Source organism: Mustela nigripes, chromosome 2 (assembly GCF_022355385.1).
Source record: "Mustela nigripes isolate SB6536 chromosome 2, MUSNIG.SB6536, whole genome shotgun sequence".
NCBI classification, from domain to species: Eukaryota; Metazoa; Chordata; class Mammalia; order Carnivora; family Mustelidae; genus Mustela; species Mustela nigripes.
The window spans coordinates 123,007,534-123,032,852 of NC_081558.1; the positions used below are offsets into that span (position 1 = coordinate 123,007,534).

The 25,319-nt window shown below is 36.8% G+C and overlaps 1 protein-coding gene across 1 annotated transcript in view; it reads left to right on the forward strand.

Annotated features, from left to right (window-relative positions):
* SPATA16 (spermatogenesis associated 16) overlaps positions 1-25,319 on the forward strand; it is a 222,489-nt gene that overhangs the window by 118,687 nt on the left and 78,483 nt on the right. The window contains exon 4 of the mRNA XM_059388053.1: positions 16,230-16,314. Within this exon, the coding sequence (XP_059244036.1) occupies positions 16,230-16,314 (85 nt within the window). The remainder of the gene's footprint in view (positions 1-16,229; positions 16,315-25,319) is intronic.

The window sequence follows — 25,319 nt, forward strand, 5'->3', positions numbered from 1 at the left end:
TGTTTGTTTAGTTGTTTGTGTATAATGGATAACCTGTGAAGTAATGAAGATTTGTCTTTATTATCTATTAGTCAGGCTTTCTGTTTCCAATCTATAAGTTTAAACTACAAAATAAGCATTTGGAAATGAGTTTTAGCATAAAAACTAGGGTTCTTATGGATTACATCTCCTGATAAATTCTATAAGAAAGTCATCTAGCAAGCTAAGGATAAATACCTGTATCTCTAAGAAAATACATAACTTATAGGGGAAAAATGCACATACATAACCATTTTTTCCATTGAATCTTAAGTTTGAGAAAAAGTTAAATAGAATTTAATAGGAATGTATTGCAGCCTACTACATAATCAGCTCTTGCCAGAAAGAAGAAATCGGAGAAGCAAAAAATGAGATTCCTGCTCTTTCAAAGCTTATAATCCTACTCGAGATAAGATAATTCTTTTTACAGAGTATTTACCATGTATATTGAACCAAGGAAGATGACTGTGCAACATACACGCATACTCTAAAACATAGAGTATTTTGTGAGAAAACAATAGGAAACCACACCATTTACCTTCTAAACCATGACAACTTTGATACTGAAAGGGGCCTCAGTAATGATGATAGAACTACAGGACTAGACTAGGGATGTCTTCAGAAAACCTACTTGTGTGGAGTCAAGAATGTGGGCATTGCAGTGCTTACCTCTTCCCTGAGGTCTTTTCCTAAGTGGAACAGCCCTAGCAGACAGGTGCATAAAATGTTACCACAGTGCTATCTTGAGGCAGCCTGAAGTGCCTCTTGCTACTCAGTGTTTCTTTTTTGAATGTTCTACTTCTGATATATCTGTGATTTCCAGTCATGCATGTTTCCTCCAAGATGTTTGGTGAGAGTTATAGCATCAGTCTGTAAAATTTGATTGCATATCCTAATCGAAACAGAAAAGAGGATCAGGCTCCCCTGAACCTGCTCCTTCATCAGGAGTCATAGGCAAGGCAGTCTCTTTTAGAAGTGGATTGTGTGAGACTGTCACACTTTATGCATGATGGTCAAGAGGACTCACTTTATTTCAAGTACTCAAACGTAAATGCCATGACCAACAACTTTGAGTACCCTTCCTGCTTCATGCTGCCATCATCAGCCACAGTGTCCTTCATTTACCAAATGGTCAGTAGCTTTTGTTTGAATGAATGAGGGAGGGAATGAGGGAGTAGCTATGGCTAGTGACAGAAGAATAGAGCTAATGGATAACAACTATTCCTGCCCTCCCCTACCTGCAGAGAAACAGCTCTAAAGGAAGAAACAAATGTCTACTCTGTGTACCATAGCTTGCTTCCCCAATATATATATATATTTTTTTTCTGGAGGAATAGATCTTAATTCAGTGAAAAATTTGGGTTCATATACAGAATCCTATTTAAACTTCAACAGCATATCTGTGCCATCTTTCACTTTAAGCAGATTATCTATCAGCAAATTTTTATTGATGACCTACTATTGACCAGACGCTGTTTTAAAAGCTTGTGGATACAGCAATGAATGAACCTTCAAAAAACTCTGCCCTTACGGATCTTTCGACTATTCATTCATTATTTGTTACATAATCATGTAACAAGTACCTACAATGTGCAAATTTCTGGTGAATTCATAATGATGAATGAGACATGATCCCTGCCCTCCACAAAACTGTACTATATCAGAGATGCTTTTAAAGAAAACCAATAACTAATCAACAAGGGACAGTTAAAGGGCTCTAATGGAAGGCTTACAAGCAAAATGTATGACAGGGTGAACTACAAGAAGATTTAAGTATTAATGGTTCGAGAAGGCTGCACCAAGAGAGTGGCATTCTCACTGTACGCTCACACAACTATACCACCTATATTAGTGACAAGCTTTTATAAGTCTTTTAAGTTCAAAAAAGAAGCTTTAATAACAACCTAGAAAATCGATACACTTTTGAAGCAACTTAAACAAGTCTGTTTGGATGCAAGCTTCTCGATGAAGCACTGTGTATTTCATTTTCCTAAATATCAGTATTAATGCCTAGGCAGAATAGTAATTTGCAAGCTAACACTTACTGAGTGCTTCCCAAGTACTCATGTACTCTATTGTTCTGTGTGCATTGCATGTAATAGAACATTTAATCCTTCTGACAATCCTGTCAGATTGACAACTATTATTATCAACATGGTAATATAAGGAAACTGAGGCACAGAAAGGATAAGAAACTTGTCCAAAGTCATAAAGATAGCAAATGACAGCACTGGGGTTCAATCAAACTCGCATGTCTGCATTCTTAATCCCTGTGCTATATTGCCTTTCTATTAATATGATGAAAATAACTTCTCACAAGTTATTAATGAATGATAGTGCCTTCACCTTCAGAGAAAATATAAACTTACAATGCCATTTAATTCTTCGACCTAAAGAAGAGACAAAGTGTCATTTTATGATACAAGTCATTGAGAAACATTTTTGGGGCAGAGGATTTTTCTGATGACTTATAAGTTATCTGTTTATCTCTAGATGAGAAGAAGAATGGATATCCTTGAATTTAGGAATATTGAGAAAGGGAAAAGTTGAATCCTGTAATGGTGAGTTGAGAACAGGTGAAGGTGGTTTTTACTGTTGAGGATCTTTACTGGCCAGATCATGGACAGACTACATTGGAAAATAAGAAGAGATGCCACAACAGAGTCATGGACTATTTAAAGGGGTCTAGAAAAGTGTGAAAAGCAAATCTGAACACATAATTTTGCCAAATGTCTACCCTGAATATATATCACTCACAAAATCAGCAAATGCTTACATGTTATTTTTATAGCCCTCCGCTATCTTGAAAGAGTGAGCCAATCCTCCACCAGTGAGCTGTTAACATTTGAAGAATACACTCTTTATTGTATCTTCATGGAATTTTCACAAAAAGGTTTTGTTAGTCGTGGTGGTGGTGGTGGTGTTTTGTTGTGGCAGTTTTCCTATTTGGATTAAATTGAGAATGCTTCATATAAATTGTTTCAAAGATCCATTTAAGTGGCAAGTATCCCATGTAACAAATATAACAATATTCTTAGGAGGACATTCCCCAGGTATCCTGAGCCTCTCTTCCGGCTTACATCCAGTTTATTCTGACCTTCTCGCACACCACCTCTATCCTTGCAGCAGGGAAACCGAGCTTGCCGGAGGTGGGAGCATCAGACTCAACTTCTGACCCTCACCACCCCCCCTACATTCGCCCTCAGGTTGGCAGAAATCATGTTAATAATAAGGGTATCAACGTGAAATTCGTAGGTTATTTCATAGATTTCCAGTTGTTTTACATATATTATTATGTGCACACCACGCACACACACATACACAACTCCAGAATGTAGGTATTATTAAAATAATCTCTGTTCAGGGCGCCTGGGTGGCTCAGTGGGTTAAAGCCTCTGCCTTCGGCTCAGGTCATGATCCCGGGATCCTGGGATCGAGACCTGCATTGGGCTCTCTGTTTGGCGAGGAGCCTGCTTCCTCCTCTCTCTCTGCCTACTTGTGATCTCTGTCAAAAAAATAAATAAAATCTTAAAAAAAAAAAAAAAATCTCTGTTTTAGAGATGGACCATACATAGATTGTTAGGATTAAGCAACATGTATAAGGTCAAGCAAGTTACAAAAGAGTAAGAGACCTGGCTCCATAGCCTGGGTTCAGCCTTTACATAGGATCATGCAAACAATATTCCCCCCACCTCTTCTTTTCTTTCGGGATCCCTACTTAGTGCTTCGATTATTACACCTCAGGGAACTTTTCTAAGATATCCATACTCTTCCAACATTGGAATCCATTTTTCATTAGAACCAAAGTATACAGACACTGTGGTAAGGTTTTCAAGGCAGCCTACAGACACTCATTTAAACTACAGTTTACTAAAATAATGTACATTTAACAGTTCTGTAAAGTTTTACTAATAAAATAAAAGCAAACAAAAGAGTAAAATGATTTAATACACCTGAATTTTTAACCGAATAGAAACTTCCAGCAGTCTTCTGGCTTGTCTTTTTTGTTATCCTGCTCAAGACAGATAAGGAAAATGCTCTTCATAATATGATCTCAGCTAAGAAATATTATGCAAATAAAACTCAATCTAAAAAAAAAAAAAAAACCTTTAAAAACTGTCCCATCAACCTAAGTACCTGTGATTCCCTTCCAGAATTTCAATAACCCTCTGAGTGGTTTTCAGACTCTCTTTGTCATGGGAAGTGGGTGAGTATGTTTGGGTTTGTCGATGTAACTGGCAATCAGTATTGACATGTAGAATAGGGTGCCTGGAGATGCTGACCCTCCAGCGGAGCCCAGGACAGGACAGACCCACACAAGACAAAATGGAACCACCCAAAATTGCCAATTGTGACCACTATTGAGAAACACTGTAAATGAAACCTACTCCTATTCAGTTAAAAATTCAGATGAATTGGGGCACCTGGGTGGCTCAGTCAGTTAAGGGACTGCCTTGGGCTCAGGTCATGATCCTGCTTAGCAGGGAATCTGCCTCTCCTTCTCCCTCTGCTGCCTTCTCTGCTTGTGCTCTTTCCCTCAAATGAATCAATAAAATCTTTTAAAATAAAAAAAAAAATTTAAATTTAGTAAGTTACTTTACTCTTTTATTTGGTCTTATTAGTAAAACACTGCTGTTTTATTTTATTAGTAAAACATTGCGTAACTGTTAAATATATATCATTTCAGTAAACTGGTTTAAATGGGTGTCTGTAGACTGCCTTGAAAACCTCACCAGAGAGTATTTACACTATGTTTCAATTGGAAAATTAATTGCAAGTCCCCCAAACCACTCTGCCATACTGAAATCTGCCCATGCCTGCTACTCACTCTTTAGCTCACTTTCTCCATCTTTACCTGTAGGTCTCGGGCTCTCGAGAAATAGGCAGCAGAGTTTTTTTTATTGCAGTCCAGTTACACAATCTGCTAAGTAATCAGGATGGTCTATCGGAATGTATAATCTCTATATATTCTGAGACTCATACCCAAGCAGAGATGGAGAGAACGGCAAGCACTAAGACTGTACTTTTTCCTTCTTCTTCTTCTTGGGACTAACAAGAATTAGTTCTGGCCACTTTTACTGAAAGCTGTTCCTTTGCTGTGAATGGGTGTATTTTCTGCTCTGTATACTCCTTTTTCCAACTGTTTTACATTTTATATTGGCTTTAGAAACTGCTGGTGTGAACTACTGAAAGCAAAATTAGATTCAGGATTGCCTGGTTTTGTATAGCCAGACTCTCCTCTAGCTTTTGCCCCTTTTCAGGATGACATGCCTTGTTTTTTCCTAATTTTGCCACTTCCTTTGATCTCGCAAAAAGTTGGATAAAACTTTGTAATCCTATTCAAGATTAGAGAAACCCGTTCTGAATTTTCACAAATACCAAGAGGTGAGGGCGCCCTCTGCTGGTGAAGAAATTTTCCAAGGATGGGGGTTCAATTCTTGGTCATGGGAGAGTGACCTGGGATACGGTGAGATGGGAGACATTTCACTGGCAGGAACATTCATAGAGGAATGCTCCAGAAGGAAATCTTCAAGAATGAGCACCAAAAAAAAAAAAAAAAAAAAGAATGAGCACCAAGAAAACTCTTCAGGTCTATAGGGCTCCATCAGCGCTTTTCAGGGAGTCAGGGCAGAACATCACCTAAGTTGATACCTGTTTGTGATACCAGTCTCTATCCAACAGTTATACTTCTGGCATCAGGCCAAGCCCTTTATTGTTTTATCATTATTTATGATTTTCTTGAGAATCAGATACTTTCCATTCATCTGGAAAAGGAAAGAATTCATCTTTCGGGGTTTTTTTTTTCTCACATGATTAATAGGATATGCCTCTCTGGGAACAGCCCCTAGTGTCTGACACCAGGTCGACACAGGGCCTGGAATGTCACCATATTTAAGTATGCAAATTCCTTCTCATTTGCCTTTGCCATTTGACTTTTCCTTAAGTAATGGTGCCAATATTTCAATTTCCCCTTTGCCTGCTGTTGCTGCCTAGTTAAAGCTCATTCATTGTCTCTCAGAACTCTTTCAGTGACCTCCCACTTCCAGTCTTCTTGCCCTCAAATGCGTTCTTTACAGAGTTGCCAAGATTCTCTCTCTAAACCATAGACTTTCTGTGTCATTCTGTGTTTAAAATCCACAGGCTAAAATCCATGTTTCTTTGTGCCTTCTCAGTGCCGCCTTTGCCTGCTTTAAACTCAGAAAACTGATCCTGTTGGGGCGTTCCTTCTACTTCTAACTTCCAAACCTGTGTTCAAGTTGTACTCTATGCCTAGGATGCCCTTCTCAGTCTCACTCTCCCTTTGTGTGGCTAACTTCTGTTCAGCATTTTAAGCTTATTCAGGCTTTTATCTCCTTAAGGTCTGTCTCCCTAACACAGCCCTCTCAACTGCATTAGTATATATATCAATTATTCTACTTTACTCATTGTGATATAATTATCTGTGTACGTTTGCATCTCCTAATGCAATGATTAGGAGATGCATTAGGAGATGCAAACATACACAGACCCTAATGATAGGAAATAGCATACTCATCTTAGAATCTCCATCTTTGTGGAATGAAAGAATTCATGAAGTATGCAAATATGAATCTAATAATAACAGACCCCCTTTGTATATCATATGGTCCTATCAGGACCCTGGTTTCTCAGACCATCATCTTCATCCTGGAAGCTAAGTAGGTCCAGATATCAAGGGACACTTCTTTTAAACCCATATAAAAGAAGAAACCCAAGGAATGCTCCCAGTATGGCCACAGACTGTCATTGTCCCTGCTAAACATAAGTCTGAGAGATTTTGGCTGGATAAGATGCTCTCCACCCCCATCACAGAATAGAAAACCAGCAATGACCAAGGTTTTTGAACTAGAAGTTTTCATGTTATTCTTCCTGCCAAAAATCCTTCAGTTGTTCCCCAACATCTATTAGACAAAAATCAAAATTCATCTGTCTGGAATCCAAGGCCTACCATAACCTGTCTGAAACATAATCTCCTGGTCTTTCTTCTTTTACATAGATCATCTGTTTCTCCCCTCATCCTGTATTATACTTTCTATGTTCAAAGCCCTTCCATGTGATATATCTCTGAAAAACAAAAACAAAAACAAACAAAAACAAAACCTCCCTCTTCATCATCACTTTAAATTAGTGCTAACCATAATCAGACCTCAGGGCTGTCAGTCTATTACAGCCAAGAGTAATCATTCCCCCCCCCCATTGTGTACTTGTTAGTTAACATTACATACTTAACATTTGCATTGTTCTTTATGGCTATAAAACTGCCTTATATTTTATTAATGCTTCTCAAATATTGTTATTGCAATAGTTAATTTGGCATCTCATAAAGGTCAGTATCATGTCTTCATACATTTCCATGTGACCATGACTCCCAACCTTGCCTATTGTAATAAACATTTGCTGACAATGTTGAGTAACCATATTTGGGTAAAAAAAAAAAAATCAAACTCAATATCAAACCTTCATATATAATCCGAGATGAGTTCCATCCATCTAGACCTTTTCAACCAGACATATATTTTCTATAGAAGTAACGACACATCTTTTGACATTGCCAGGAGAGGAAAATTGACTGTATCAGATTAATAAGCCAGAAATAACACAACGACATGACTGCTAGTGAGACAAGCATGGGATGGCAATAGGGGAGGAGGACCAGGCATTAGGCAGTAATAACCATGCCCCCCACACACACACTTAATCACAGGAATATGGTTTTTAGAGAGTGTACCAGTAGTCAACAGGTTGGCAAGAAATTAGCATCAGGGAAGTTCTACAAAAGATAATAGAGTCTTGTAAAAGATGCACAGTAAAGAATGGAAGTAGTACAGGACCATTGTTAAGAGACCAACATTTGATGACAAATATATCTGGTTGAATCCTGATTCTGCTGTCAACTTTTTGGAAATTAACCTCCTCAATTTAAGGAAACTCACTTTCATAGCTTGGTTTCAAGACTCATTTCATAGCGTGGTTTTAAGAATTAAATGAGATGTAAAAGCACTTACTATAGGTATGGTAAGCACTCTATAAATACTGGTTGTTGTTACAAATAGTAATAATGCTATTATTGTTGTTTTTTGTTGCTATAAATTGAGAATCTAGAGTCAGGCAATGTTTGAAATTCCAGACTAGAGGCAGGCAGGGAACTTAAAAAAAAAACAACTATTATCCACTGCTAGGCCATCTTGCAGGATCAAGCATGATCAAGCTAGAACCCCAGTATCATAAAAATCTGGAGTTGCAGTCAAGGCAGAAACACATTAACTAGATTTGGTCTGCAAAAGCTAGAGATTTGGTGTCAGGGGCAACTCTCAGATATTAGAACTAGGCAATTAGGCACAGAGACAGATTTGTTCCAAAGGTAGAGAGACCAAAGTATAACTCCTTCAATGTTCATCAACCACTGAAATACGTGAACTGAGAACACTATAAGGGATGATGAAAACTATAAGGTTTCCTGATGAAAACCAAATGACTAGGGGTAGTGGAGTGAGGGAAAGGATAACCAGAGCAAAGTGCAAACAAAAGCTGCTTTTGTTATTATTTATTATTATTATTTTGTTATTATATGTTATTATATAAGTTACTGAGCACTGTATTAATAAAGGTTCTCCAGAGAAGCAGAACCAATAGGAGGTATAAATATATGGAATTGATTCATGCAATTATGGAGCCTAAGAAGTACTAAAATATGTCGTTTGGCAAGCTGGAGATTCAGGAGAGCCAGAAGTTTGGTTCCAGTCTGAGGCCAAAGGCCTGAGAACCTGGGGAGCTGATGGTGTAAGTTCTAATCGAAGCTCAAGTCCAAGAGCAGGAGAAAACTGACATCCCAACTCAACAACAATCAGAAAGGGAATTCTCCCTTACTCAGTCTTTTTGTTCTATTCTGGCCTTCAGTGGAACAGATATGCCACATCCACATCAGTGAGAACAATCTGCTTTACTCAGTGTACATTTTCAAATGTTAATCTCATTGAACATTTGACCCAGAAACACTCCCACAGACATCATGTTCAACAAAACATCTGGGCACCCTGTGGCTCAGTTACGTTGACACATAAAATCAACCGTCACAGGCACCTGCTATTTACCAGGTATTGTTTGAGGCACTGTACTGGCAGGCACTGTGGCTTACTGTCCAGAGCTGTGTTGCCACTAAACTCTCATTGTTGATGGAGACATTCTGTGCCAGTTAACATAGTAGCCACTTGCCATGTGTGGCTAGAGAGTGCCTGAAATGTGCATATGTACCTGAAAATTAGATTTTAAATTTTAATTTTAATTCTTTTAAAATACAAATAGCCACATGTGGCTGGTGGTTACCATACTGGGCATACTAGGAAAAGAAGGTAATAGGTAAACAAACTAGTAATTACAAAATATGAGACTTAATGCAAGAAAAAGAAGGTTCTGATTGAGGGATGGTAAGGTAGACGTATTTACACAGAGTGGTCAGAGAAGGGCTCACTGAAATGGTCACCAGTGTTTAAGCTAAAGCCAAAAGGTCCAAATCTTGAGAAACAGCAGCCAGGCAAAAAAATGGAAGGAATAGATTCCCTGTGGGAGGCACCTAATATGCAAATGCCCCAAGGCAGGAGAATTCATATTTGCTTTGAGCAACTGAATAAACCACACTTGACTAGGGGGTGACAGAACATGTGTTGGAGAGGAAAGCAAGGGCAGCCTCTTGCAAGATTGGTAGACCACAGAAGGAGCTTGGATTCTATTTGAAGTATTTTATATTTACATAGTTTTTAAAGATCATTATGGCTGATTGCTGTGTGGAAAAGACATGGGCCTGCAAAAAGAAGCTTCGTGTGTGTGTGTGTGTGTGTGTGTGTGTGCGCGCGCACGCGCGTGTGTGTTTGCTTGAGTGGATTTGATGGCTTGGTTCTCCTCCTGATCGGAATATAATCTATTCAATATTAGTGTATATTTGTATTCAAAAGGAATGTACACTTTAATCAATATTAATGAATCTAAATTAACAACATGCCCATACAGCTGTTCTTTAGCTTTTTTCAGTATAGGAGAAAGGAAACAACTTCCTTAGTATGTTGATAATAGGGAAGGATTCTTTAGTCAGAACTATCTAATAGATGCACTTGTAAGAATACCATGACATTAGTGAAATGACTGCATACGAACACCATAAGATTATTCTTAGACTCTTGAGAGAGCTCAGTTTCTGAGTGTAGGAGAAAGAAAAGGAGGAACTCAACCAAATTGAAAAGATAATCATGAAACTGACCAATGTCAAGCAAAGAGGACCTATGGAGAAAGATTAAAGCGACTGGTGTTAATTAATTAACCTGGGGAAGAGAGATTAATACATTTTTGTGAGGATATGTAGAATGGCTGCTCAGAGAATAAGGTCTAGTTTGGTTGCATTAACCCTGGAGACTAGAACTGAACCAGCAGACTAAAACTGCAGAAGACTATTTATGGCTGTGAAGCTAAGGAATCAGTGAGGAAAACAGAGCAATGTCCTTCTGTAGAGATCTTTAAAACAGAATAGATTCTCATCAGTCTCATTTGAAAGGTTTAAGTGTGGTCCTGCCTAAAGGCAAGGTGATGAACGAATGACTTTTCAAGGTCCCAGCCGGTCAGCCCTAGGAGAACACACAGCTGATTGTGTGCTGTGATTTTCTTTTGTTTACCCATATCTTATTGTTTGACACCACCAAGTGGCCACACTGAGTAGAATTGTTACAGATTGTGAATATGGGGATAGGTCTTGAGAACTGCCAGTAGTATACTCTCATAACCTGAGAACTACACAGTCTGTTTAGAAATATTCAATCTGTAAAATCACCTGGCATGAAAATGCTTAAACATTGTGATCCTTGTATGGTATTAATTTGAAAAGCAAAACTGGTAGCTACCTTATTAATAATAACACATCAAATTTTTGCATTGTGTATTTGCTGTTTGGTAGGAATGGGATTTGATTCACAATAAGCTGAGCTTTGACACAAAAATCTTTTGTTTTAGATACACATATATTTAAAAGCCAGATTTTGACCCTTTCACATTTAACAGATGTATTAAGTAAATTAAATGTGTCTTCAGAAATACTTTTCTAAAATGAACTCAAATATCATATCGGAAGAAGAATGTAGTAGACTTGCAGGGAAACCACAGTTGTTGACACATGACTGAAGGCATCACATTAGAAAATAACTTTAGATACAATACAATAGGCTAATATGCTTCCTGGTACCTTCTCTCTTTGATTTATGTAAAAATTACATTAGCATCCATTAACATTTATTAAACTCTTTTGTGAGCTAAATGTTGGATTCTACATGGGACAAGCCCACCCTGTCACTCCATTCTTGCACCACCTCCAAAACAAAAGCATTGTTAAATATGAGCAGTGAGGTAATCCAGGGCCAGACTCCTTCTAGGAGACTCCTAGTAAGCTATGTAACTCTATAGCCCTCCAGTTTTTATAACAAGAATTCAAGTTTTTTTACTTTAAAAAATTAGAGAACATGTGGTCATTAGTTCAACAAATATTTATTGTGTGAGTACCACACCAACACTGTTCTAGGCAGTGGGGTTAGAGCAGTGAATAAAAGAGATAAAACTCCAACCCTCAGGAAGTTTATATTCCAGGAAAGATCCAGAGAGTAAATATTTTAGGCTTTGGTATGGATAGTATTAGAATGTGGTCAGGGTAGTCCTCACTGAGAAAATGTCTGATAAAGACCTAAAGATAGATGAACAAGGAGGTCAGGGGTTGTCTAGAGAAAAACCCTGGAACAGCAACCGTCAAGTGCAAAATCCCAGAGGCAATAGTGTACCTGTTCTTTTTGAGCAACAGCAGAGGAGACAGCTTGTCTGGAGCAGAGTAAATCGGAAACAAGGTCACAGACCAGATGACAAAGGGCTCAAATGCCATTTTTAAAACTAGTTTTTATCTAGTAAGTAATAGAAATCCTAGGAGAATTGGCTGGGCATCCTATTCAAATAAAGTAGGAGATTTCCAAAAAATACATACATACATACATAAAAACTAGTTTTTACTAGATAAGTGATAGAGTGAGATAAGAAGCCTTTGCAGTTTTAAGCACAGTAGTGACCTGCTCAGGAGCACTAATTTTAATTTCTTTGGCCTTAGAAACTGGATGGGTGAAGAAGGCTATTAGAGATTGGGGAAGGGAAAATAAAAAGCATTAGAATCTCAGGTATAGAAATATTAAGCTTGAAATACCTTTTGGGTATCCACGTAGAGATGTGAGGAAGACAATTCCTACAAATCTCGAGATCCAAAAAGAGATTAAAGTTCAGGATATAAATGTAAGGTTTTTCAACCCATAGGCCGTATTTAAAACCACGAAACTGATGAGATCCCGAAGGGATTGCATATAGAAAGAGAAAGAAGGGGTCCAAGCATTTGCCCTTGTAGTAGAAATCCAGGGAGATGAGAAGATACCAGAAAAGGAGACTGAAAAGACCAACCAGTAAGGCAGAGGGAAACCGGAAAGAACAGAGTTGTTACCCCAAGTGGAAAATATACACCGGAAGAGGGATAAGCAATTGCATCCCTTGCACCTGAGAGTGCATGCAAAATGCAGACTGAGAATTGAACCACTGTTTTAGCAGCAAGGAAACCATTAGTACCATTGACTATAGCAGTTTCAGTGAAGTAGCAGAATGAGAACCTTGCTGGAGTGAGTTAGGAGAGAGCAGGAAGAGAGAAATTAGAGATAAGGAGTACACACAGCTTTTTCAAGGAGTTTCTGTGGGCTTCTTGTTGTTTATTGTTTGTGTAGAAGGAAAGAATTAAGATGATTACTGGAAGGGAAGCAGATCGAGAGGCTTTGGGGATATTTTGTTTTAAGATGGCAGAAACAACAGCATTTTTGTGTGCCGGTACAAAAGCTCCAGGAGAAAAGAAAAATCTGAGAAAGGGCAAAGAAAAGAAATGAGAGAGAGAATGAATTACTGGAGAAGTTTCATGGGTAGGATGAGATCTGATGCGGAAGTATGGATGGGTGGGTGGATCGAGTTCACACTATACTATGTAAAATGCTTAACCTGGTGCTTAGATGAGGAAAGGTTCTAAAGGGACAGAGACGAAGCCACCCACTGTCACATAAAAGGGGTTGGCTAACATGATCCTCCAGGTCCAGTGGAGCTACAATATTCAGTAGACTAATGAAAGTAAGTTGAATAGAATAATGACAATGAAACAAACACAATTAGAACAACATTGAATCACACTGACTAGCCTCCAGGAGACTGGTCTAAAGGTAAACAGAGATATGTAAAGGAAAGTAGAGGAGTGATGGTTAATGTTTACATTCGGTTCATCAGGGGAGTCTCCCAGAACCAGGATCCCACAAGGTACTTGACTCCTTGTAGATGCTCTGAGTTGATTAATTAATTATCCTTGCTCTTTATAAATTCAGCATGATGAGAAACCCCTGCGTCCTGCCTCACAGATATTGCATGGTATAATGTTATTTCCATGCTCTTTTCATGTTCTTTCACTGAATTTTATACTAATTTATAGAGGCTAAGCTGTAGGGCAGAGCTATGATAGGGAACCAGACAAAGGAAGGTGGGTGGTGAAAACATAACTGCCACTTCCAATGGGAAGAAAATGGGGCTGAAGCAACTCCAATATAAATTGTGTTCTAACATTAAGTGAAATAAGTTATACTTATGAAAAATATATTAGCAAACATGTAGCTTTCTGAAACCATACTTTGTTATTTAATACTAGTATCTTTTTACTATTATAGTAATTGTGCTTCCCTGAGGGCAAGTAATAAATTTCAATGAACCTTAATTCTTCACTTGTTTCAATATAAATTGGGAGATATGTTCCTTTGGAAAAAGATGTGAGCCCCCAGGTGTAATAAAATCATATTTAAGAATGTAGAAATTTGACAACACATCATTACAGTAAGAGCAACTTTTAGAAAACATTAATAAAAATACTATAACTTCTAATTTTACAATGGTGAACTCAAAACTAAATCACTGAAAGCATTAAAAATGCAGGAAAGCTCTAGAAACCCACTGTCATGATCTCTCTTCCCTAGCAATTATTCCAATCTAAGAATGACAATCACTAACATGATAGAAACTATCAATTTAGCTTTTACTTAAGCCTCTGTGCTTACCATCCAGGATCATCTTTTACAGTTTTTGCATGTTTCAGAATTGTAAAGTTTCCTTCTTGAACTCTGCACAGTAATCTTAGTACACTGTATACATTGTCCCTAAAAAGAAAACAGTAGACTGAAATATTTAAGGGAGTCTTTGGCCAGAATATATAGAAGCTGGTGCCTAACTCTTGACTGACAATTTTATCAATGCTTGCCACCTGTTGCTCAACCTCCTAATTTATATAGAGTGAGGCAAACTATACCAAATCAAGTGTACCATGTATTTTTGGATGTAAAGTTATGGAACATAACCCCACTCAATGTGTTCACTTAGTGTCCATAGGTCTCTCCATAAGGCAAAGTTACCACATGGCCCACAAAGCCTAAAATATTTACTATCTGACTCTTTTTAGGGAAATCATACCCACTCCTGGTTTAACTAATGACTGGTCTCCTCATTAAACACTGCTTGTTGAGCCATGTCTACATATCCAAATGATAACGGAAGGAGGAATCAGAGTGCAAAATCAAGTCATCACCTAAGAGTACCCAGCTTCTATAAATATGTGTGTGCTGTCTTGAGAGTGAGACTTTTTACATTTTTCATTGATTTCCTAAATTCAGAATTTATTAAATGGATTTCTATTAGGTGACAGGTACCTAAGTAGGCTTCCTTTTTAGGTAGTCATGAGAGGAAAATTTTTCCAAGTGTTTCTATCAAATGCAAATTTTGAAATTCACTTTTGCCCCCTCTTGTCTGTGATTTTTATAACTTTTTTTCCTAAATCTTACATGTTCATACAACATCAGACTTCCTAGCTCACTTTATCTTATCAGTAAACTAGGGCTTTGAAAAATATAAAAGCATTCTTAAAAGATTAGTTATTCTTAAATTATTATCATTTATTTTGAAATGTCAGTGGACAGCTCCTTTCCAATACCACATGTGTAAAAAAATAAATTGGGCAGAATAACCCTCCAAATGGTGGCATTTTTTCCATTGTTATTTTTTAAAGTCCTAATGTTTGTCTATCCTGAGCAAGAAACTAAACATTTTAATTCTTCCAACAGAGTACCATAGTAAGTTTATAGTTGCTGTGCCTTAGACAACCTATATTTAGGGAAGGAAAATTTCTAATTCAATTTACAATGATGTCAAGAAACAACACATATCTGCAGGCAAAGATAAGAAAAACATTCAGGGGTACACCGTGATAGCTCCACTTAAATAAATAAACTTTTGGTACTAGTGATTAGGTACACAGGATTATTATATGTTTAATTGGCTAACGTGACAATTTGGAATTACTTCTAGTCACATTTAATTGGATTTGGAATCTCTGGAGAAAAGAAATAGAGAGGCCTAGCAAAACAGTCATAAAAGTAAACTGTTTTTCCAAAGGGTGCTAAGCAATGAATTAATATCAATTGCACAATAGTTTTTAATATCCTCTCAGCTTAATAAGACTAATTCAGTGGTTGTACATACTAGATACGAAAACCAATTCAATTAAATACAGAAAGTGGGGGAGGGGAGTGTTTGTTGAATTGCAAATTTTTAATTTTTACTTTTAAGAAGGCCAATTTAATCCGAGCTGAATAATCTTTAATTCAGGCAAAGTCTGAGATATGCTTAAATAGCTATACAATAGTTAGCTATGTATGCTATGCTAGGTTTGAGGGCATTTTAGAGTCCATAAAATATGTGTTACTCTATAAATGCTCTGAAGCTTAATAAGGGGCAACCGAAACAATGCATTCCTTCATAGTCTTCAAGTATTGTTATACTGTACAAGCAGAAAAAACATCTGGAAGACAAATAGCTGGTTGCTTTTCTTGGAGTCTTAGTTTAGATTAAAAGAAAAACAATGGAAAATAAAAACAAACCTACTTTTCTACAGTCTAAAATGTGCTTGGGCTTTGCTTAATATTAATGTAGTCAAATTTATATATTACACAACCTTCTTCCTCAGTATTTATATATACTACCTGTTACGGTTTGCCTTCTGCCCTATAAATTTGTGTTTTGTCTTGTTTTGTTTTGTTTTTAATTTTCCTTTTTCTTAGGAGTGCCATGATTGCTGACTACATGTTCTGGCTCTGTGGAGGAAGTGAACAGTGTATAAGCAAGCTCATCAAACTGTATTGGCAGGTAAAAAATGATGTCCCAACTATGAAGGAAGAGCCCTTCTCATTTTTAGAACCAAAATGAAGGATTGGTGCTTAAAAGATTGCTGGAAAAAGTAGCTCTGGCCCTGTCAGTTAGAAGGACACTACTCAGTAGTAATGTATTTATAATGAAGTAGATTTTCTGTGACTGATTTTGAGGGCAAAATTCAAGGTTGTTAACCCTTGCCCCATACTTCAGTTTTACAGCCCAATATAAATTTTAGACATCCCAGGAACTATTTTCCCAAGCATGCTGCTATAATGACATGATCCTTTAAAATATGAACATTGTATTTTCACAGATTCTTCTTGATCTATGATCTGTAAAAGCATACACTAGAAGTAATACCAATTACATAGGAAAGGAAAAATGCAAAGATCGGTTGTATTTGTTGGGGCATATTTAGTGTTTAGAACACCTAACTAATAACAAACTACAGATCTTTTTTCTCATTTATTATTCAAAATGGCAGCAAGAAGTCATATCAAAGGTCAATTAGATCTCAAGAATAGAGTCATACTTTCTTAGAATTATAAAGAGAATTTAGAATACGCTAGTTCAATCTCCTTCACAATACACAAATCTATTAATTTCCTGTCTGCTCTCAGCAAATTGTCAATAACTTTCTGCTGAAATAGATCCAAAATAAAGAGCACATTTAACTCCAAGAAATGACAACCAATTTGCTAATTATTAAACTGCCTTCTTCATGTAAAGTAGATTTCTACTTTATCCAGTGGTTCCCAGTAGGGCAACATGGACCAAAAGGAAACCCATTTCCAAATGAAATTTTTTTCAAATATTTGAAAGTCAACTACAAAAGCCAAAACCCTCCTCTGTATCTTCTTTCCTGACTGTGTAGAGCCTTTTATTCCTCATACTTCAAGATGATTTGATTTAATTTAATATGAACCTTCCAAACCAACTAGAATAAGATCTTATAAAACACAAATATGAAAGTGAGAAATAATCACCAGTAGTCTTTTGATGCTTCCTGATTTTTCCCATATTTTCACTACTATGTCTTGGCCCCCAGTTTTCTGTCTCTATATCATGTGTTATCTTTATTAGACAGTAAAGGGTTAGGTTTATCATATAAAATGCTCAATAATTTATATGGTTCCAGCTAAATATTTGGAGCTCAGTTTACCAACTATAAAAAATAAAGGTTTATATTAGTCCTACTATATTTGAGACCTGTGATTACTTAAAAAAAAATCCTTTATTTTTATTAAAGGATTTCAGAAGCTCCTGGAAAGAAGTGGGAAAGGAGTTGAATCTCAAGGATTAGATACAACATTCAGCAAGCTTGGCATATAATAGGTCTCAAATGGAGGTTTTGATTTAATTTATTCATTCACTAAACAAATAACATTGAGTATTTACTGTGTTTTCTACATTGAACTAAGAAAAAATAGATCCATTGTTGGTGCAACTGGTTAAGATGTACTGTAAATAATTTTTTCCTGTTTCCTTTAGCTTTCAAAGAACACTAATATCCCCATTTTTTTACCTCAAAGTAGAAAAATAATCTCCACTTACCAATACATGCATGTTTGCTATGCAAAAAGGAGGAAAACAAATACTATTATTTAATTACTCTGTATTAATAAAAATAAGAAAAACATATTTCTCTTTGTATTTTCTTTTTCTCTTTATTTTTTAATTATTTCTTTAATCCCTATCACCTATTTAACCAACACCCCCACCCACCTCCCTTCTGGTAACCATCAGTTTATTCTCTATAGCTGAGTATGGTTTGCCTCTCTCTTTCTCTCTTTTTTTCTCCTTTGCTAGTTTGTTTTGTTTCTTGGATTCCACATATAAGTAAAATCATATGGTGTTTATCTTTCTTTGAATGGACTTATTTCACTTTTTATTATATTCTGTAGTTCCATGTCATTGCAAATGACAAAGTTTTATTCTTTTTATGGCTGAATAATGTTCTATTGTGTACATGTACCACCTCTTCTTTATCCATTAATCAGTCAGTGGACACTTGGGCTGCTTGCATAATTTTGCTATTGTAGATAATGTTGCTATAAACATCAGGGTCCATGTATCCTTTAAGTCAGTATTTTTGTATTCTTTGGGTAGTAAATATCTAGTAGTGTGATTATTGGATCATAGCCTTATTTCATTTTTAATTTTTTGAGGAACCTCCATACTGTTTTCTACAGTGGCTACGCCAGTTTGCATTCCCACCAACAGTGCAAAAGGTTTCCCCTTTATCCACATTCTTGCCCACACCTCTTGCTTCTTTTCTTGGGTTGTTGATTTTAGCTATTCCGACAGGTGTGAGGTGATAGCTCACTGTAGTTTTGATTTGCATTTTCCTGACAATAAGTGATGTTGAGCATCTTTTAATATGTCTGTTGGCCATCTGTACGTCTTCTTTAGAAAAATGTCAATTCGGGTCTTCTGCCCATTTTTAATTGGATTATTCATTTTGGGGATGTTGAGTTTTTCTTTTCCTCTTATAATTTGAAGCAACTAGGCATATTGGAAAAGAGCCCTTGTTTAGAAGTCAGATCTGATTCAGTCCAAGTTCTAAGACCAAATAGTTATTTAACCTAGGGCAAATTAGTTTCTAGAGGAACTTCAACTAGAAAATAAGAGATGACTAGCACAAAGTGTTTGAGAAGGTCTATTCTTGAAGATCATTTTAGTACTGAAATCTAATATTTTAAGCCTATCTAAAAATGTCACACATATTAAGATAAAAAGAAGTAACATAATTAGAAATTTCATCCTGCAGATAAATTCCATAAACTAAACCCCTCAACACTAGCACACCACGCCCTTCTCACCAGTTACATACTTTCTTATGTGAGCCTGCCTCTCTCTGATCTTAATTTAAATGTGTATATCTTCCTCCTTAGACTTTATTCTGTCCTAAATCAAAAGGGGCTTTTGGAGATTGCCAAACAGTGATGCTCCACCACCCAATCTACCATGGCAACTGAATTTAAGAATGTTGAATTTATGAATGCCCCCAAACATCACAGACTAGAAACTGTATCTGCATATACATTTATAGACATCCATTAAGGTTTAGACAGGAGGCTACTTTCACTACCTTTGTAAGTGATGAAGTTTCTGTATATCTTCTTTCAATCACATAAAATATCTATCACTCTGGTTAGTTAGTCTTCTTAGACATCTGAAATAAGAAATGGAAAATTGGGGTATGTAAAAATTTGAGAGCCATTCTATACCTACTCTCACAAATTGTTGGTTCACAAATTCTTGGATACAAAAGAACAGACCTTTACTTTGGTGAGCTCAAGAACGCTTTTCAATTGTATTAGGAACAGTTTTCATATCATCAGTCCAGCAAGAAAAAAAGGCCTAAAGCTCTGCACTACATGACAGCTCACACTGGAATATATCACTCTGAATAAAAGTGTTTGCACATGTTATGCTATAATAGCATCACCTCTTCAGAGCTAGAGAGGGTTGGAAATAAATTGTCACAACTGTACTTGCATGCATGCTTCTGAAACCTGATACCCAGTCTCCTATTATCAGCCACTTTCCTATTCTCAAATACCTTGAAACCCCATCACAATTCTGAGCTAATTAACAAAATGGAAAATTCCTGGTCATACTGAAAATTAGCTATTTTGAAGCGGTGACCACTATGTATTTATACATTGCTCCTAAAGTAGTAATATTATTTCAAAAAGATTTTAACAGTAAACTGTAGTCCACCTCCTGAGCCCCCGGCCCCTTTAGATCCAGGGCTAGACTTACTAGCATCAAGAAACAAACATGACGGGGTGCCTGGGTGGCTCAGTGGGTTAAAGCCTCTGCCTTCGGCTCAGGTCATGATCCCAGGGTCCTGGGATCGAGCCTCGCATCGGGCTCTCTGCTCAGCAGGGAGCCGGCTTCCTCCTCTCTCTCTCTGCCTGCCTCTCTGCCTACTTGTGATCTCTGTCTGTCAAATAAACAAATAAAATCTTAAAAAAGAAAAGAAACAAACATGACTTCCATTCCACTTTCCCTTTCCTGGTTTCCCACCTTCGCTTTCAGCCATGCTGTCAGTGACATGGATTGTCTGGTATGTGGCTTTCTCTCCTACAGTGTGAGGAACAGAGCCAACTCCAGTCTGCACTGCAAAATGGAGTGAGAAAAGGGGATAAGAGCTAATTTTGCTGTAGAAGTCCCACAAAACAAGTACAGAGGAGCCCAACTAAACAGGGGCAAGCTGCCTGATCAGCTCATTCTTCACCTTAATTATTCTTTTTTAAATCTCTTTCTTTCTTTTTTGAGTCACAAACCCCTCTGAGACTCTGATTCCATTTATAAGCATCCACCTAGAAACAATACTCATAAACATATACACAAAAAAATGTGCCTGCTGTGTATCTCATTACATTGGAACTCCTACACGTAGAATATGGAGAATTACAGTTTTATCACTCTTTGGAAAAGGTTATGCAATTTTCCTGGAATAAGAAGTTGAAATATATTTGACATCACATCAATATTGATATTTCATTTTAATAACAATAAGAGATACAACCTTGATTCACAAAGTATCTAATAGTAAATGGAATCAGAGTACCTGTAGCTTACAAGATCTCATATGGATAGGCAGGCATCAACAATAACCAAAATTCATATTACATCATTTCCTTTGTCCTCAGGTCAATGAGATTATCTTTGTTAAGTCTATACCATCAAAGTTATCTATGTTAGCAATTTGTTTCAGTTTTAAAGCTATCTGAACAAAAAGTTACCCTCATAAGACATAAAGCCATTTGTGAAGTGTCTGTTGATTTTTGTCCCTAAAAACTCTCATGACTTTGTCAGTCTCTCCTCCAGTATTAGAAAATTTAAATTGTTATTTATAACAATAACAATTGCTATTGTTATTTGTAACAAAATAAGAGTCACCTCATTTAGAGTAGCAGCTTGACCAAAAAAAAAGAAAGAACGAAAGAAAAAAAAGCTCATAGTTTTTCAGCAGCATCTCTAATAGTAAATTCAGCATTTTAATCAAAAGACTTGCTTCACTTATGTGACTAAGATATCAGCCATTATAAAGCTAGTCCTGGAATGAACTTCTCACTATCAATCTGTTCTAAGAAGGAGTTTTCTTTTCTCTTAAAAATTTTTCAAGAATTAATCAAACTAAATCACTTCTAAATTTCTTCTCTGAACTGCCAACAAACTTCTCTATTAAGAAAGAGCCTCATGGTGTGTTCTTATATCTTGACAAAGATCTACTGAAAAGGCACTGATTTGAGCTCTTGGCTCTGAAGAAGTTGAAGACTTTCACAGCAATTGAAAGACCTCTTTTGGGGGTTGTTGGAGGGGCTGTTGACACCAACATGAGCCCCTGTAGAAAGCCTGACATGTGGAGCATCTTTCCTTAGTGAAGCAGCAAAGGCTGAGGCAGTGCCAACTTCACAGATCCTCCATCTGTGCAGAGAATACCAAGACTTCCCATCCAATTCAACTTGTACTTGGCATTGAATGTTCACCATCTTAAAGATATCAATGGCCTAAATGGTTTCCAAAGAGGGCTCACCAGCAAGAAATTTTTCTTTGGTGAAATTAGTCACTCTCAAAGGACAAAATCAGGAACTGGCTGCACTGAGATGCAAAAGATTTTCCCCAGCCATATGCTTGAGGAAAATAATGCACAGTCGGTGGGCTTTAAAGCCCTTCCATGGTGTTTAGGGGTTCAACAGAACAACAGGTTGAGTCCCTTGGGTACTCCTTCTCTTTTCAACAGCCCTTTTTCTTCTTGGTATTGAGCCTAACAGAAGACATTTATTGCTTCCAAAGCTCAAAGCCAAAAATAATACCCAGACTGTTCGTGTCATATAGTTCCTCCTTAAACTACACTATAGTCATTCAAGCTTGAAACATTTCCAATCCAGTATGTGCAGACTACTCTTAAATTAGTGGGTACTTTTCTTTTTTATTTTCAAATTATATTTGTCATTCATACCCATTCAGGAAATATTTATTGATCACTTCCTAGTGACTCTATGGCACTACGTTATGTGTTAGAATTACAGCAGTGAACAAAATAGACCTTGTCCTGTCTTCAAGAAACTTATTCTAGCACAAAATATTTATTAACAAGAAAAACAGCCATTACTTAGACATCATTTCTTCTTAATTTTTTCTTCCACAGTAATATCAAAGTGCATTGCATATAGCGATTCAATACACATTTATAAAATTCAGTTAACCAAACATACTATTTTACATGAAACTCAAACCAAAATGTCAAGAATATTTTGGAATAGTTTTTTATTTGTTATTTAAAAATTCTGTGCTTATATAAATTAAGTATTTCTGTGTGGTGTGTATGTGTGTGTTTAAGTTCACAAATGTGTAAAACTTTGTGCTTTAGTTGAGTTTGGGATTTATCAGAGTATGTGGAGAAGGTTGCCAATTTCCAATAGTCCCTTTTGTCTCATTGGTTTCTGTGCTCATGGATGTCTCCATATACATCATAGCATCTTATTTATTAGCTTCTTTCAAACATAGCAATCAAGACAGCAGTAAGCTAATGGGTTTCTCTGCCCTAACTGGAGAATGATACAGGATAACTTAACACTGACTGTTATTTAGTGCCTTATACCAATAATGGAGACTAACTTTTTCACTCCAGTTCTTTGTTTTTCTTCCCAATATTGCAAAATTATACCAATTTTAATCATTTACATGATACAGATTTATGATATCTCAACATCAAGAGTAAAAATAAAATCTTCAACATGAAATTTCAGGCAAAGTAAGGTCAAAGAACTAGAACTTTTTTTATTATCCTTAACAAAACACCTACATATTCTGGAGAAGAAAAATGTGTTCTCTCTAAAGATTTGCTTCCATGTGAAAAATGTTTCCACAGAGAGGAACCAAAAAAAATGTCATATGAGCATTTCTCCTAATGGCCTTTGTTTATAGTCTATTTATTTATTTGGCCCCATCAGGCATGCAGTTTATAAAATATTTGGACAAAAGTATCTGAAAGTAACCCAAACTTTACTGTAACTAGTTTAGGTATAATTTAAGAAGCACCAAACTCACTCACCTAAAAATAGTTTTCCTATCAACTGTCACGTGTCGCACTTAAATTCCCACCATTTGGTACTGAATATCTTGTCAACCCCACATCATATGCCAAAGAAATTTTATCTGTAAGTGCTTAACTCATTAATGGGTGACTCAACAAAATTGGGAAAATTATTTTGAGACTTCTTAGTACGTTTGGAAACATGAAAGCAGAATCCTGAAGGAACAGGATCAAAGGAAGGGTAAGCCCTTATAAGGAAAGGTGACAGAATGTTCTGAGTATAGGAAGTGTAGGCTGGGCAGAAGAACTCTAGGAAGGCAATGGATGTATGTGTTTAACTCAGAAAGGAAAGAAAGCAAAAGAAAACAGACACCATAGAGCAGTAGAAAGAAGTCAGATCTATGATTCACAAGCTGTAACTTCTAGTTCTAATGCTAGAATTCGGTTTTCGAAAAGTCACTTCATTTTTAACTAGTTAGCCACTGCTACAATACTGCTATGTAATAAATCACTCCTAAACTCAGTGGCTTATCATAATAGTAAGTAGGTTGGCTTATCAGTCATGATTTGGCCAATCTAGGCTGGTCTTGGATGGACTTGGCAAGGCTTAGCTCCAAGCTTTAGAAAAGCCCAAGAATGATCCATATGTCTCTCATTCTCCTTTGACCAATCGCTACCTGACGTCTGTTCTTCTTATGGCAAACTGCAGAATTCTAAGAGAGAAATCAAAATTATATAAGCACATTTCAAGCCTCTGTTAGACCATGCTTGTTAACTTCACATCCCATTAGCCAAAGAAAACCATATATGGTCAAGGCTCAGTGCAAAGGGTAAAATTCTTCTGTTCACTGCAATGCCATGACAAAGGCATGGATATGATACTGTTATAGAGAGGGGAAAAATTGAAACCAGCAACACAATGTGCTAGTTTACCACACCTGTTCTGAACTTTAGTTTCTGCTGCTGTATGATGACAAAGTCGGCTTAGGTCAGTGGTTCTCAAACACTGGTCTAGTTACCAACTGCATCAAAATCATTTGGGAAAATTTTTTAAATATTATATTCCCAGAGTTGGGTGAGGTTCTAAAAGCTGTTTATCCCTACCCCCCAACTAGGTGATTCTGATGCACAACCCTGAGCCTGGTCTTTAAGGCCATTTATAATTTTTTAAGTTCATGACCAGCCTAGTCTACCATAGAGTTTATTTAGCACTTTGCTAAATACAAAGTTAAAGTGTAAGAGTACCTGCACAAGAAGAAACCCTAAGCCCCAGATTCTCCCTCAGTCCCTCTATATAGAAGTCTCTAGTAAATGAGGCAGCCTGTACTTCCTCTTTTTAAAGGCTAACTGCTCTCCTCTTCTCACCATGATGTAACTCGGATTTTCCAGCCCACCTCCTATGCCTGAAGCAAATTCTTTGGCTGTCTCAGGATTTCTTCCTACATTCAGTTTTACATCTAGACAATAATGGGCATTGTAGTTGTTTTTAGTCACTTGCCTACAAAGAGATTTGTCCACTAAGCTAGGCAATATTAAGATTCTCATTTTATGAATCCTCATATTTTTCAGTTAGAAGACAGGCTCAAGAGGAAGTGTCCAAATTGAGATGAGAGGTAAAAGAGAGCTTCCTTTCCTGGGTCTTGGAAAAGATAAATGTAGAAATGAATTTCTCATCTAATTATTCATTCCTGTTTATATATTCTTTAATGATATGTTTCCATGGTTACCAGCGTTGTTAAATGCTGCCTGTGTTTCACTTTGCTTTGATGCTATTTGAGGTAGTATGCCGGTAGGAGAGTTTTACTTTTAAATGAAAGATGTAATTGAGGCATGTATTTGATCTAAGGTTGAGTGTTCCTGTGAAGAAGATAGTGACCGTGACCTTTTCTGTTTGTATAGTTTAGTGTAGTTGTTCCACTGATGTTCTGTGAGTGTCCCAGGCATT